At 38.4% G+C, this 15678-nt stretch overlaps 1 protein-coding gene across 4 annotated transcripts in view; it reads left to right on the top strand.

Annotated features, from left to right (window-relative positions):
- Window positions 1–3849: 3849 nt before the first annotated feature.
- Window positions 3850–15678, top strand: part of CHRNA5 (cholinergic receptor nicotinic alpha 5 subunit) — a 44439-nt gene continuing 32610 nt past the window's right edge. For 2 of the 4 annotated variants that reach the window (XM_079128898.1, XM_079128895.1), the window contains exon 1: window positions 3850–4075. In XM_079128898.1, coding sequence (XP_078985024.1) covers window positions 3970–4075 — 106 coding nt within the window. In that variant the 5' untranslated portion in view covers window positions 3850–3969. Of the gene's footprint in view, window positions 4076–12190; window positions 12274–15678 lie in introns of those variants that run through there. The other 2 variants (XM_079128896.1, XM_079128897.1) reach the window with 2 other exon arrangements.

Genomic DNA, 15678 nt, shown 5'->3' with positions numbered 1-15678 from the left:
CCTTTGAAAGGGACCTATTCATTTTATATAATTTCTTTTGAAGGATTGAATTTTAATATCCTATCAATACTTAATTTTTTCCAGTCTGTAAAAATATATTCAATTTTGTCACTGAAATTGACAGCATCCATTTTTATCTTTAATTAACTTTTCAGTTTGGCTTTCATCTTAAAGGCTTATAGCAGAATTTATCACCAACCCATGACGGAAGTGATAAATGGAAGATTTGGAGAAGCCGCCTAGCTCTGAATTTAGCTCAGTTGACCCCATTATAAAAAAGAAAAGCCAGCAGCAACATCTATACAAGACCATTCATTAGGCCATACCACTTGCAGATGACAATGTTTATTTTTGATTCCTGCTATTTTTTTTTTTTTTTTGACCCACTAATTCCCTTTCCATGCACTCTATTTTAACTCCAAAGTACCAACTGCCCTTTGTTTAGGGGTTTTGTAGGTGGGAAAACACATCAGAGAATAATTGTCACACAAATAATAATAGCTACCATGCATTAAACACTTGAGCACTGTGCTAAGCACTCCACAAACTTTATCCCCTGCCAGGCAGTTTTTAAGGCACCATTTTAAATTCTCATTCATTAGGAATGAGAGAGATTAAGTTTAGTCTAGCAAATGGTGAAATCTTTGAAGCCAGGTCACCTGGGTTTGAATCTGTGCTTACCACTTTCTAATTCACTACTCTGAGGTCTTGGGCAAACTAGTTAACATGCAGTTATTCACCCAACAAACATTTTGAGCAGCTGGCATGTGCTCAATATACTGGGCTACACCCATGAATAAAACAGGCACAGCTGCTGCCTATCTGGAGCTAGTTATCTATGGGGGGAATCAGACACCTAAAACACTAAAAAAAAAAAAAAAACAGAATTACAAGTTGTGACAAATATGGTGTCAGGAAACAGGCAATGATAAAGGGAATGGAGGGTCCATCTTAGATAGATTGGTTTGTCTCTCAAAATGAAACTAGTGCTGAAGCAGGAATAGGAATTAGTTAGGCAAAACTGGGGAGGAGGAGTGATGGGGGAGAATAGCTCAGGCAGAAGGAACAGTGGGTATGAAGACCCTTGAGCAGGACTGGGGACTCAAGGCACTGGTAGAGCTAGAATTTAGTGTGCAAAAGGAAAGGGGCAGTGATATGGTGTTAGTGAAGAACAGGGTCCCTCCAAGAATCTTGGCAAGGACTTGGGATTTAGTTTCTATTTTAAGATAGTCCCTCCGTCTCCCATTTGCATAATGTATTGGAGGATGCAGGGGAAAGACTCAACTGAGAGACAGGGCAGTTTGTGAAGGGAGTAGTAGCAGTGGCGAGAAGATGTGGAATATGGACTCATATGGGTGAAGCAGAGGGAGGAACTAAGGATGACTTCCAGGTTTTTAGATTGCATAATTATTTGGATGGTGGAACCATGGATTGAGATGGGAAAATTAAGAGGATAAAATGATTTGGGACATAGTAAATGATATGTCTAAGTAATAATGATGTCAAGTTCATAGTGAGATATATTGGAGCCCAGAGGTAAAATCAGCACCTGAATGAATCTGGTCATTGTCACCATATGGATGGTATTTAAAGTCAGGAAAATAGATAAGATAAGGAAGACAGTATATCAGGACAAGGGACAAGTTTCAGATTTGATCCTGTGGAATTCCCAAGAAGCAGAGCCTGAGTGGAGGAGGAGAAAACTACCAGGAGAACTGAGAAGGAGTTGACCAAAACAAAACAAACTAAAACGTAATAAAGTACCTGTCTAGTTCTGTTGCTTGAGATTAAATGAGCTAGTACATTAAAAAGTGGTTAACTTATTACATTCACCATTACTTAGTAAGGTTAATGATGATTATTAAATTTGACTTTCTATGTCAAAGTGCTGATTGGCTAGTGGATATTATAAAGATGAATAAAGTAGAGCATAGGCTGTGGAGCTCATTATCTAGTAGACATACAAAAAGAAGACAAGTGGTATTTAAAATGGGCCTTGAAGAAAGGATGGGTTTGGATGTTCAGAGATGGGGAAACAAAGCAGGCTGAGTGAAGATACGAAGGGTAATAAAAATGCCACATTCTAGGGAGAGATCAGTGTAAACTATGTTTAAGAGTTCAGACTTGGTCTGGGAATGGTAGCTCAGTACTAGAACACTTGCCTGGTATGCATGAAGCTCTGGGTTCCCTTCCCAATACCTAAATAAATAAATAAAACCCACAACCTTCAGAGAAAAATGTGGTATTTGGGATGCAAGTGCATTTTAAAAACTGTATGACGGTCCCTTTGGTTAAAGCTCAGAAAATTGGTAGGGCAGATGTTATTTCAGGGGAACTCTGTACAAGTGGGCTGCAACAACAGCAGCAGTCTGCATGGTCATTTGATCAGCCAGTGTTTCCTAGCAGTGTGAAGATACCTGTTATCAGAGTCAGATGCAGCCACCAGTAATTTGCATGTCCCAGGGGGGAAACACATCCAAGGTGCATACATTATATTCTATGATTATTTGCCACAAATTTAAAGTGTCCAACAAATTACACAGTATGCCTTTTACTTTAAATCAATAACAACAAAAACTAGTAGTGTTTTTCACAGATTATATAGATAGTTTTTTCTCATGCTTACTGATACCACATGCTGGGTAGGTAAATGAGTTCCAATTATGCTTGGTGACTGAGTTAACAACCATTGAATTCTAATTTTGTCACTGAAAGGAGCTGTGACCTTCAACAGTTATTTTACTTTTCTCTTTCAAATCCCTTAGCTGTAAAAGCATAACACTTTGAAGTCATCCAAACACTATTAGAATAAATTGCATAAGTGTATATAAGCCCCATGAACAAAATATAAACAAAATATAAAATTGTAGTCAAGAGACATTAAGTATTGTCTTTCATTCCTGTGCAGAAGTGTAAGTAATGACTAACCTGGTTATCATCATATGTATTCCCTTTTCTGTGGCTCTTAAAAGTCCTGCTTAAACAGACTGGGTTCGTTGGATATTTCCATTTCCTGGCTGTACTTAGACCTAGAAAAAAAAAATCTTAACTGAATTTCACTGTTGAGAATTCTTTGCAACCAGGTTTCATTTTTAACAGATTTACGGAATCTGAAGCTTGGAGTGAAATTTTTGTTCATAATGTGTCTTAGAGGTGTCAGCTCCATAACTTTCTGTGAAAAGCCAGTTGCACGCTCTGCCACTGAAGTTTAAAGATAATTCATCTGAATCCTTTCAACCAAATGAAGCTTCCTAATCAATTATGAACGGAAGGAATGAATATAGTATAAGGTCTACAGGAATTTGAGAGGCTATTCCACCAGTCAGCATCAATCTCCATCAGAATTGCTAAGACTCTGTAGCAGATGAAGTCACCAATATTTACAAGTGTTAATAGATGCCAACACGGAGGGACTTGCCTATGTTTGAAGCAATTGCTTCTTTTCACAGATGGCATAAATGTCAGAGGTGTTGTCACAGCTGTCCTTCCGAATTCTCCAGTTTTTCCACCTCGTTTTAAGGACAAAAAAACAGGCTCAGAAAAGGAGGGTAACTTTCCCCAGGGGTCGCTTGCTTGTCCAGAACATAGGTCTCCCGATGGGGTCACTTGGCGCCTACAACAGCTACAGGAGAAAAGCGGGGTTCGCTCTAGTCTTAAGGGGCCGGGAAGATGAGGCAGAACCAGGTGTGGAAAAGGCGGAGCTAGGAGCAGATGGGGTTGGGTCGGAGGCGGGGCCTGGTGGATACTGGGCGGGACCTGGGCGGGGCCAAGCACCGAGCGCTCCTCCTGCGAGCCCTGCCCTCTCGAAGCCGCGAAGCTGAGGTGGGCTTCGCGGGCTGGAGTTGAGGAGCCTAGCTGCACGTCACCCGCGTCTTCCTCTTTTGGTTCCCACCGCTCGCGCTCCGGGAGTCGGTGTTCTCTGCTCGGCTGTCGCGAGTCGGCTGTGGCGTTCCCGCGCGGGGCCGGACGATGGCGGCGCTGGAGTCCCGGCTTCGCGCGCTCCGCCTTCTCCTCCTTGTTCAGCTGGCGGCTGAGCGCTGGGGTCCCGCCCGCGCGGGGCAGGGCGCGCCGGGAGGTGAGTGTGGGCGGCGGCGCTCGCTCTCACCGACGCCGCGAGCCCGGCGGCGGGCGCCCTGGGCAGTTGCGCGCGGGTGCCGGGAGCTGCCAGGGGACCGCTAGCCGCGAAAACCGTGTTACAGGGATCTGGCATCTTTTTCTCCTGGGAATTTGGAGTGAGTCTTCAGATGTAATGTCCAGATCTGTGTAAACGCCCAGGAAAGGCCACTTTTGTTGCTCCACGGCTTGCATCATTGGAGTCTGCAGGTCGGCTTAGTGTACACTTCATACAACTTTTTAAATAGAAGATGCCCTTGTTTTCCCGCAGGGCTTTCCTTTCGTGGTTTCAGTCGGGCTTCCCACTTTGATTCGTATTCACCTGGTGTGGAAACTCCCGGTTTAATACGAGGGATTGAGGCTGTAGCTTCTCTGCCCTCTTCTCCTCCACCTTTCCCGCAACGTCTGAAAATTTTATTTTTGCCAGAGATGAAATGTGTTTGTCGCAGAATGTTAGGCAGCGAACTTCCCTGCATTTGATTAGCTCCTTTGGAGCACGACTTTTTTCACTCTGCTGCTTTTCAAGATATTTTGAACTGGAATCGAAACAGCAAAAGAAATGCTTAGTACTTCTTCAAATTTCAAGTGCTTTAGAAAGTTTTTAGAGCTATTCCTCTTAGTACCTTGAAGTAAAATACTATCATTTATAGAACATCAATGGTGTGTCCCAGACACAGAGGAAGTTAAGAATTCCTTAAAAAGTAGAAATGAGCTCTCTGCATTTCAGTTCTTATGAGTCTCTTTTTTTTAAATAGGGGAAACCGTATCAGAACCATTTCTGGCCTTTCCTTCGTTAAGATTTTTTTAAACTGAAAGTTCTGATTTTATGAATTAGTAACTTTGAAGACTAGAATCACTTACTGCAGGATGCATTGCTTAACTAGATTGAAGAGAAATAAAGTGGAGGGTGATTTAAACAGAATTCTGTGCAGAGATAGTTATAGTTTAATGGAAAGAAAAGAATGTGGTTTTGGAGGCAGACAAACCTGGATTCAGATTATGGCTCTGGTGTATCCTGTCTTGGGGACAAACTTCTCTCAGTTGCCTGCCAGCCTTTGAAAAATGTGGCGCACGACTGTAATCCCAGTGGCCAGGAGGCTGAGGCAGGAGGATCTCAAGTTCAAAGCCTGCCTCAGCAACTCAGTGAGGCCCTAAGAAACTTAGTGAGACCCTATCTAAGTGAAGTATAAAAAGGGGTGATGTTGCTCAGTGGTTAGCGCCCCTGGGTTCAATTCCTGGTACCAAAGTAATAATAATTATAAAAATGAGGATATATACAGCTTACCTCTGAGTCATATGCAGGATACACACAGGCCAGGCACAGTGCTTTGCACTGTAGAAAATGTACACTCCTTCTGGTGAAGCTGGAACTTTAAAATGTTTTATCTTTTAATATAGAGCATTGTAGTTAAGCCTTCAGTGGTGTAAGTAGTTATCTCTGTTCACAAATGGTGTTTGGTGTTACAACCAGAGTTGATTACTTCCTCCTTTTTGCCCCCAATGAATGATTTTTTAAATAAGTATCTCTAGAGTTACATTTATGTCTTTTTTTCCTCTGTCCTACATGAACTCTGAAAACTGTGATTGTTATGCTGTTTATCTTTATATCCTCAGTGCCTAATTTATTACAGGAGACTAGTAAATGTTTATGGAATGAATGAATGGAACAGCAATATCCCCCTGGGTATTTCTTTACTTTAGGGTGAAGGGTCATTAAAGGTTCCCCCTTCCAACTTTAACATTCTAAGGTTCTGTGTACTCTTAGTAAGTGATCATCTTGAAGAAGATAGTGATATTGAATTGATGGTATAATTGCACATTTGCTCCTGAATGTTAATAATACTTTTGTGTACAGCTGCCTTTGAATGTGGGATGGTTGAAAGAACTGCGTGGAACCATGAGACCTACGAACTGGTGGTGTTTCCTTGAGCATATTACTTGACTTGCTGATTTATTTCACCCTCTTTAAGCTGAAAGGATGGTAGTAGATGTTTTTAAGTCCTTTCAACTATAATTACTTTTATGTTTAAATTTTGTTTTCATATTCATCTTTTATTCTCAATAACAACTCTTCCTTATGGTTTTCTGTGAGCCAATCCTCAGGCAAAGAGAATGCCTAGTCAGCCAGCAGCCATACCTGTTTGACTGAGGAAAGATCATGGAGCTGTGGAAAGAGGCTCAGAAGGCAATTTTGTCTGTATTGAAATATAATTTACTAGTACATTAAGATAACGTAAGTCTTTTAAACTGACCTGGGGTAATTGGGACAGTGATTTATGGAAATCAGATTGTCGTTGCTCAGTTATATTTCTTAGCTGTGTGACATTGTAAATGGTTAAAACTTTATTTTTAGTGTATGTAGTGACTGAGTTCTTCATTCAAAGGAAAATAAAATAATCCATAGAAAATGAGAGCTGTGGAAGATTTTTTTTCTTCTCACCTTGAGACACTTTCCATTAACATTTTCAGAAGCTAACAAATACAGAGTGGCTGTTGGCTCTGCTTTTGTTATCTATTTGCATGTCCTTGGATAAACTTCTTACACAGTTTAATTTGAAATTTAAAATTATTTTGATTTCCACCCAGTGAAGTGGCATGTGCCTGTAATCCCAGTGACTGAGGCAAAAGGATTGAAAGTTCAAGGCCAGCTTCAGCAATTTAGTAAGACTCTAAGGCAACACCCTCTCTCAAAAAATAAAAACCTCTGGGGCTGTAGCTCAGTGGTAAAGCACCACTGGTTTCAATCCCCAGTACCAATAGATATATTATTTTCTAGCACATGTTAAATATGCTCTGTGTGACACTTGGAAGGTAGGGTCTTATTTGTGAATTTCCTGATATGTTACAGATGTACCCAAGTTTATTAAAGCAGACTATTAATGGACCTCTGAGGTTTTCAGTCAATTGTCAGATTAGAGGTTTTTTTTTCCCAACCTATAATTACAAGTTAGATCCATCAAGTAATATTTTTATAATCAGAATGTGGTTTTAGTACATCAATTTCAGTTCAGAACCTTTTTCTTCTGATAGCGTTATTTTTCTTCCTTAATAATATATAACTTTTATCATTAGCAATTGAGAACACATGTTCATATGGCAATGTAAAAATACACTAATGAGTATTTGGTAAATTCCAGTAGACGTTTACCATTAGTATATTTGTGTGTTGTATAACTAAGTTACATCTCTAATTCTGGATAATATTTATTGATTGGTTAACCAAGTAACAAAAGTTCAGGCAAAAAAATTGGAACTAAATTCTTTCATATGATAGTTTAATAGTAAATAAGCATGTTGACAATGAGAGTTGTTAAATACTGGAATAGTTTTGGAAAGTTTGTTTAGAATTTTGTGTATAACAGCATTGGTATGCTTTTATAATAATATGGTGGAAAGGATTATTTTTAATGAATTTTTTCTGTCATATGATTTAAAATTTAGTTTAAATGTTTTGTTCACATTTTAGGGAAACATGGTATTGTTTCTCCTACTGTGTTCAATTCAATAACCTCGTGTTCTTTAAAATAGAATTATAGCCTATAGCCTTTTACTAGTAAAAATAAGAGTGAAATATGAATATTACTTGAGTTCTGACAAAAAGGACGATTTGAGTTTTGGGTGTTATTTTGTGTTTTTATTGTCAATGATATATATGGAATTGGGCAAAACTCTTTTTTCTTCTACATCGTAGTTTCTCAACCTCTAAAATTTTGGGCTAGATAAGTCTGTTGTTGGGGAGAGGAGCATCCTGCACCTTGTGGGACGTTTAGCATCATCCCTGGTTTCTGTCTATGAAATCCAAGTAATTGTAATCCCACTGGCATCCACTGAAAAATGTCTCCAGATACTGTCAGATGTGTCCTAGGGGACAGTGTTGTTCCCCTTACCCCCTCTTGAGAACCGTGCTTTAGGTTTTTGTTGACCAAAGCTTCTCAATCTTTAATGAGTACAGGATTTCTCCGGAAGGTTGTAAGAATGCAGAAGAAGATTCTGCCTTTCTTAACAAGCTCTCAAGTGTTATGGTTGTTGTTGGTCAGAGTGCCACACTTGAGTTAGGTAGGTAGGTTATAGATAGTACTCCATTGGTATTAACTGGATGGATTCTTAGGTGTATCTGATGAACGTAATTATGGAAGTAGTGAATTTACAATGAATTTACAAACAACATAAGACCAAAAGAACTAATAAAAACAGGCATAATCCTGCTATCCTAAGAAAGTAGCTTTCTTCTTTTTTTTGTATTTTCTTCCAGTTATTTTTAAAATGATAATTGGATAATTCTAAGGAAATTTGCAAGAGTCTTATAAGGTCATACAGCCTATGCAACTTCGTGTGCCATTAGGTGTTTTATTTTATAACATTCTAAATGTACTAGCTCATAATGCATATTTATTGCCTGTTGAGAGATCTGTGGTCCCAAATTAAGATGATGAACTCTGCATTTACTTGATTTGATGATGCTCAAACTTTTTTTTTTGTCTCTTCTTGAGAACTATTGACTGGACCTAAATTTAATACTGCTGAAGGTCATTTTCTTATTGTGTTCTGAGAGGGCAAGATGTTAAATTAAGTTTACTAAGGCATATTGGTTACAATGTAACTTTATCCTATAATTCTGTGATAAAAATCAATATAAAATATAATGAAAATCCTGAAATAAAAAAAAAAAAAAACCTCTGCATTTCATCTGTAATACTAAAATAATGATAGGTAAGCATACTTATTGGTCACATTGAAAATGCTGGATAATAGTACACATTTATTTCCCCTCATTAACAAAGTGGTTGATTGTGTTCACTGCTTTATCTTGCTGTTGCTTAAAATAGTCCTGCTAGGACTGCTGCAAAGATTTTTTTAAAAAGGAATAAAATTCACTTTTTTGTTAACTTAAAGATTCAAGGAGACTTGGAGGGGAAGATTAACTACTCCAGGAAGGCCTTGATTATGAATTAGGGATATATAATATCTATCACTCTTACAAACCTTTTCAGATACATTATCTTATTTCATTCGTATGGCAGCCTATGAAGAAGATAGGGATGGCTATTGGCAGTACCTAGCAAAATTTAAAATGTTCATACCCTTGACTCAGCAATTCCACTTCTAAGAGTCAGCACTTGCATAGTATGGAAAAATAGATGTATGAGGATGTTAATTACAGCATTTTTTCCATTGTAGCATCATTAGAAATAAACCCAAACTGAACACTACAAATGCCCACTGGTGGTGAAACCTCATATAGCAATAATGCAGACAACTATGGGGCTTATACAGGATGAGTGGAGATGGATGGATAACTATTAACGTAGTATTGAATAAAAAGCAAGCTGCAAAACTTAAAAAGAGAAAAACATTTGTTCTTCCTGTGTGTGTGGTATGTACATGCATGTGTTTAATAAGTCTACACCCCAAACTTACTAGTGGTTACCATTAAAACATGGAGGGGACAAGGAGATGAGGGAGAGTTCTTAGTTTTTATGAGCACCTGACTTTAATTTTGACAATGAGCATACGTTACTTTTTACAATGGCAGCATCATTTTGAGAAAACCAAAAAACAGATCAGGGTCCAAGTTCTGCCTCTGTTACTCACTAGCTACTAATGTTAGAATAATGATTTTCAAAAAGGGACAGTTTTGCTCCCCTTTGTCCAACATTTGGCAATGACTGAAGACATTTTTAGTTGTCACATGCGGGCAGTGTGGGTAGAAGCCAGGGATGATGCTAAACATCTCACAGTGTCCAAGACAGCTCCCACAACAAAGAATTATCCATCCCCAAATGTCAGTATTGCCAAGTTGAGAGTCTGTGTTGAGACCCGAGTACTGCAGCCGTGTTCAGGCATGCAGGTTGAATGCTGTTCAAGTGAGATAGCAAAGTTAGCCCTCAATCTTGTAAGGATAAACATACTAGGAAATTAGGAGTTAAAAAGTAGACCAGTCTTCAAACCTATGAAGTTAAGATAATAAACCAGGAGATGAGAGGACAAAAAGTCAGCTCAACCTTCATGACAGTGGAGACAACAAGAAGCCAGAGCCAAAAGAAACAAGGTCATTAAGATCAAACCCATTGAGACAGGGCAGTAGTCTGCCTTGCTCTAAAAATATTAGGGACTTTCCCAGATAAGGGGATAAATTCTAGGTAGTAAGGGGTAAATGTGCATAGACTAGTCACTAACTGCCCCACAGTAACCTGTGCCTTATTAGCATGGTAAAAATCTTACTCTGGGGCAGAGATTTAGTAAAGATATGTGTTGCCTGAAGACCCATGATGGAGAGCACAGGCACAACTAAAACTCCTCCTCCACACAGGATGACATCAAGAAGACCAGGTCCCTGTCTACCCTGCAGATGCCATGAAATGCTCCTTTTCCCTTTGAATCAATTTGGGGTTTTCTTTCAACTTAAGGTGTCTCCTTTATTTTTGAGTGTAAAAACAAAGAGCCCTGTTCCTCAGATGCTGTGCCTGTTTCTTCCAATATTATAAAAACCCATGGGGTTGGTAACACAGATATCATGGGCACCATCTTAATTGTGGGGTGTACTCTGTATGGCCACAGAATTATGATGTAGTGAAGGCAAAATACACGTGCAAGTTTGTAAACCAGGAAGAAAGGCACTGTGTCTTTGTTTTCTGCTCTTCCCCTACCTAGCACCTGGCAGAGGCTGGCACGATGAGCAGCCAGTCAGCATCTGTTGAGTGAATGAATTGAGCTAGGTATCACGTGTTAGGCTCCGGTATGCCCAAGCTGTAGCAGATGCTAAAGATTGAAGAATTTTTGGAGGAAAGCGATCATTATAGCAGATGTTACCTATTTGCCAATAAGGACTGCTAATATCCACATTTAGTATAGAATATGTTGGGCTGACTTTTTCCAGTCATTACTTTTTGATAAAATCCTGATTCTTCATGGATAAATGCCAGTAGAGGCACTGTCAAGTAAGTATTCCCAGAATTGTTTTTTAAAAACCTTAGCTACCAATTTGGCTGCAGGGTATCTTTAGTGGAGAAGGCATTAAAAAAAACATTTAAGGGCTGGGGAGATAGCTCAGTCGGTAGAGTGCTTGCCTTGCAAACACAAAACTCTGGGTTCGATCCCCAGCACCGCAAAAAAAAAAAAAAAAAAAAAAAATTTAAATTTGCTTGAACACTACCTGGCATAGTAAGATAATATGATTTATTATATTTGATCTACCTAACAATGAGGCAGCTAAGCAGAGGCTATGCTTTTTATTAATGTTTCATATGGAAAAATTAAAACATACAAAATGGTCCAGTATCATGGATTGCAGAGTTCTTGCCATATATGTTTAACTATTATTGATACTTTGCCAACAGATAGCCCTATTTTATATAGGTTAGAAAATTATATCATGTTGGAGGTTAATGGCTATTAGTGGTGCCAGGTATTCAAATTAAGGTTTTCAGTGTTGAAGTTTGTGTCCTTTCTTCTTCACCATACTAAAATTATGGAATTAGGTTATATTTTTTTAATAGTTGGACATAATACCTTTATTATTTATTTTTTATGTGGTGCTGAGGATTGACCCCAGTTCTCACATGTGCTAGGCAAGTGTTCTACTGTTGAACCACAACCACAGCCCCAAGGTTACAGTTCATTGAAAATAAATGTGGTTTCCCTAAATTACTTCACCTAAACATTTTTTATGTCATTCTCCCAATTCCTTAACCTTGAGACAGTTAATGATATTTAGAATTAAAATTGAATTTGTAAAACCAAAACATAAATCTTTCAAAATGTTAATGACATAGGCATTTATACATTTGTTAGGAATTCAACTTAATTTTTCTTTTGTTAATTGTATATTTAACTATTTCAGAATGATTATCTGGTGAAAAATTGCTTTGTTCTTTTCCTATTTTTAGTGTACTTCACTACTCATTTCCCTTTGTGTTTTTGAGAAATGTGACATATGCTATTAGTAGATTGAAAATTATTATTAGCTTTAAAGAATAGAGACTTGAAAGCTCTATGTTGTATATATTATGTACAACTGTCCTGTACTGTGTTCAGAGTGCTTTGTGCCACAAACATTATTCTTTTGTATTTTTGCAAGTTTCCTTTGCCTAGGACGTCTGGAGACTGACCATCTTTGTTGGTGTATCTGGAAGTTTTGGATAGAAATCAGTAGCTCTGCAGGTATATATTGCAGTTTTTTGTTGTTTTTGCCTATCGAGGTCTATCAGTTACCATTACTTAACAATCATTTTTGAAATAATAGTGACCCTGTTCTGGCACTTATATACATACACACTTTTAGTTAGTCCTTGGAATAATTGTAACCTTTGCCCAGAAGAAACTAACCAATAAGCATTAGAAGCCAGATGGAACCCGAGCAGGTGAGTTTTTGTTATTTTGTGGTACTGGGGTCAAACCCAGGGCCTTGCACATGCTAACATGCAGGTACTCTACCACTGAACTATGCCTCCAAGCCCCTCACCCCTTTTTAAATCTAGTTTTTTGTTGAGACGAGGTCTTGCCAAGTTACCAGGCTGACCTCAGACTTGTAATCCTCCTGCCTCAGTCTGCTGGGTAGTTGGGATAACGAGTGTGTGACCATGCCTGGATTTTTTTTATGTGTGTTTTGTTCAGCCTGGCCTTGAACTCCTGGACTCAAGTGATTCTTTTGCTTGACCCGTACAAGTAGCCTTAATGCATGCTGTGCAATGGCTCTACTACTGAGCTACACCCCCAGCCCCATGAATTTGGTTCTTTTTTTGTTGTTGTTGTTGTTTTTTGGAGGGGGTACCAGGAATTGAACTTAAGAGTCATTCAACCACCGAGCTACCTCCCCAGCCCTGTTTTGTATTTTATGTAGAGATAGGGTCTCACTGAGTTGCTCAGCACCTCGCGGTTACTGAGGCTGACTTTGATCTCGAGATCCTCCTGACTCAGCTTCCTGAGCCGCTGGGATTACAGGCCTGGCGATGAATTTTATATATGTTGGGTGTCTGGTGTCTTTAAGGTGTCCTTATTTATTATAGAAGAGAAAATTGTGACATATGGAGGTTAAAAGGCAATTAGTGGTGCCCACTATTCAAATTAAGGTTTTTAGCTTTGCAATTTAGTGACCTTTCCTTTTCATTATACTGAATACATTTAAGGAGTAAGGTTATATATAATTTGGAAAATAGATGAGGTTTCACTAAAGCACTTGAATGTGATTTTTTTTTTTTTTTTTAAGTAGCAAATGGATATTCACCTCTAGGCTGAAAGAAGTCTGCAGTGGAGAGAAAAAGTCTTTAAAATTCCCTTCTTCCTTAACTTTGGTAGTATCCTTGGGAATGACCTTTTGGAAATCTCTGTTAAAAACAAATAGCTAGATTAGATTTCTAGTTATCTCCATTACTGAGTGCAATTGTACAAGCCTTCTGAAAATTTTTTCTAAAAGTAATTGTTACATAGTATTAAAAAAATCCCTGCCAAGGTAAAGTCTGGATGTGCTCATGACAGTAGTTTTTTTTTTTTTTTTTTTTTTTTTTTAAAGATTTTATTTATTTATTTATTTATTTTGATTAAAAATCATAAATTTACATAGGGCAATGTTGTTTGATTCATTGTTTTTTTCCCTCTATACAGTCCTTCCTTCCTCCATTCTTACCAACCTCCTTATCCCTAACCCTAAACCTAACCCTAACCCTAATGCTAACCCCTCCTACCCCCCCTTATATGTCCTCATCTGCTTATCAGCGAGATCATTCGTCCTTTAGTTTTTTGAGATTGGCTTATCTCACTTAGCATGATATCCTCCAATTTCATCCATTTGCCTGCAAATGCCATAATTTTATCATTCTTCATGGTGGAGTAATATTCCATTTTATATATATGCCACAGTTTCTTTATCCATTCATCAACTGAAGGTCATCTAGGTTGGTTCCACAATCTGGCTATAGTGAATTGAGCAGCTATGAACATTGATGTGGCTGTATCTCTGTAGTATGCTGATTTTAAGTCCTTTGGGTATAGGCCGAGGAGTGGGATAGCTGGGTCAAATGGTAAGTCCATTCCAAACTTTCTGAGGAATCTCCATACTGCTTTCCAGAGTGGCTGCACTAATTTGCAACCCCACCAGCAATGTATGAGTGTACCTTTTTCCCCACATCCTCGCCAACACCTATTGTTGCTTGTAATCTTGATAATCGCCATTCTAATTGGGGTGAGATGAAATCTTAGGGTAGTTTTGATTTGCATTTCTCTTATTACTAGAGATGTTGAACATTTTTCATATATCTGTTGATTGCTTGTACATCTTCTGTGAAGTGTCTGTTCATTTCCTTAGCCCATTTGTTGATTGGGTTATTTGTATTCTTGGTGTAGAGTTTTTTGAGTTCTTTATATATTCTGGAAATTAGTGCTCTATCTGAAGTATGAGTGGCAAAGATATTCTCCCACTCTGTAGGCTCTCTCTTCACATTACTGATAGTTTCCTTTGCTGAGAGAAAGCTTTTTAGTTTGAATCTATCCCAGTGGTTGATTCTAGCTTTTATTTCTTGTGCTATGGAAGTCCTGTTAAGGAAGTCTGATCCTAAGCGAACAAGTTGAAGGTTTGGACCTACTTTTTCTTCTAGAAGATGCAGGGTCTCTGGTCTGATTTCAAGGTCCTTGATCCATTGTGAGTTGAGTTTTGTGCAGGGTGAGAGATAGGGATTTAGTTTCATTCTGTTGCATATGGATTTCCAGTTTTCCCAGCACCATTTGTTGAAGAGGCTATCTTTTCTCCATTGCATATTTCTGGCACCTTTGTCTAGTATGAGAAAATTGTATTTATTTGGGTTTGTGTCCATGTCCTCTATTCTGTACCATTGATCTACCTGTCTATTTTGGTACCAATACCATGCCGTTTTTGTTACTATTGCTTTGTAATAGAGTTGAAGATCTGGTATTGCGATATCCCCTGCTTCGCTCTTTCTACTGAGGATTGCTTTAGCTATTCTGGGTTTCTTATTCTTCCAGATGAATTTCATAATTGCTTGCTCTATTTCTGTAAGGTACACCATTGGGATTTTAATTGGAATTGCATTGGATCTGTATAGCACTTTTGGTAGTATGGCCATTTTGACAATATTAATTCTGCCTATCCAAGAACATGGGAGATCTTTCCATCTTCTAAGGTGTTCTTTAATTTCTTTCTTTAGTGTTCTGTAGTTCTCATTGTAGAGGTCTTTCACCTCTTTTGTGAGATTGATTCCCAAGTATTTTATTTTTTTTGAGGTTATTGTGAATGGGGTAGTTTTCCTAATTTCTCTTTCTGAAGATGAATCACTTATGTATAAAAATGCATTGGATTTATGAGCATTGATCTTGTAACCTGCTACTTTACTGAATTCACTTATGAGTTCTAAGAGTTTTCTGGTCGAATTTCCAGGTTCCTCTAAATATATAATCATGTCATCAGTGAAGAGGGATAGTTTGAGTTCCTCTTTTCCAATTCATATCCCTTTAATTTCTTTGGTTTGTCTAATTGCTCTGGCTAGAGTCTCAAGAACGATGTTGAATAGAAGTGGTGAAAGAGGGCATCCCTGCCTTGTTCCAGTTTTTAGGGGG

The sequence above is a fragment of the Sciurus vulgaris genome, assembly GCF_902686455.1.
Source record: "Sciurus vulgaris genome assembly, chromosome: 2".
In the NCBI taxonomy this organism is placed as follows: domain Eukaryota; kingdom Metazoa; phylum Chordata; class Mammalia; order Rodentia; family Sciuridae; genus Sciurus; species Sciurus vulgaris.
This window is presented reverse-complemented; position numbering and strand designations above follow the sequence as displayed.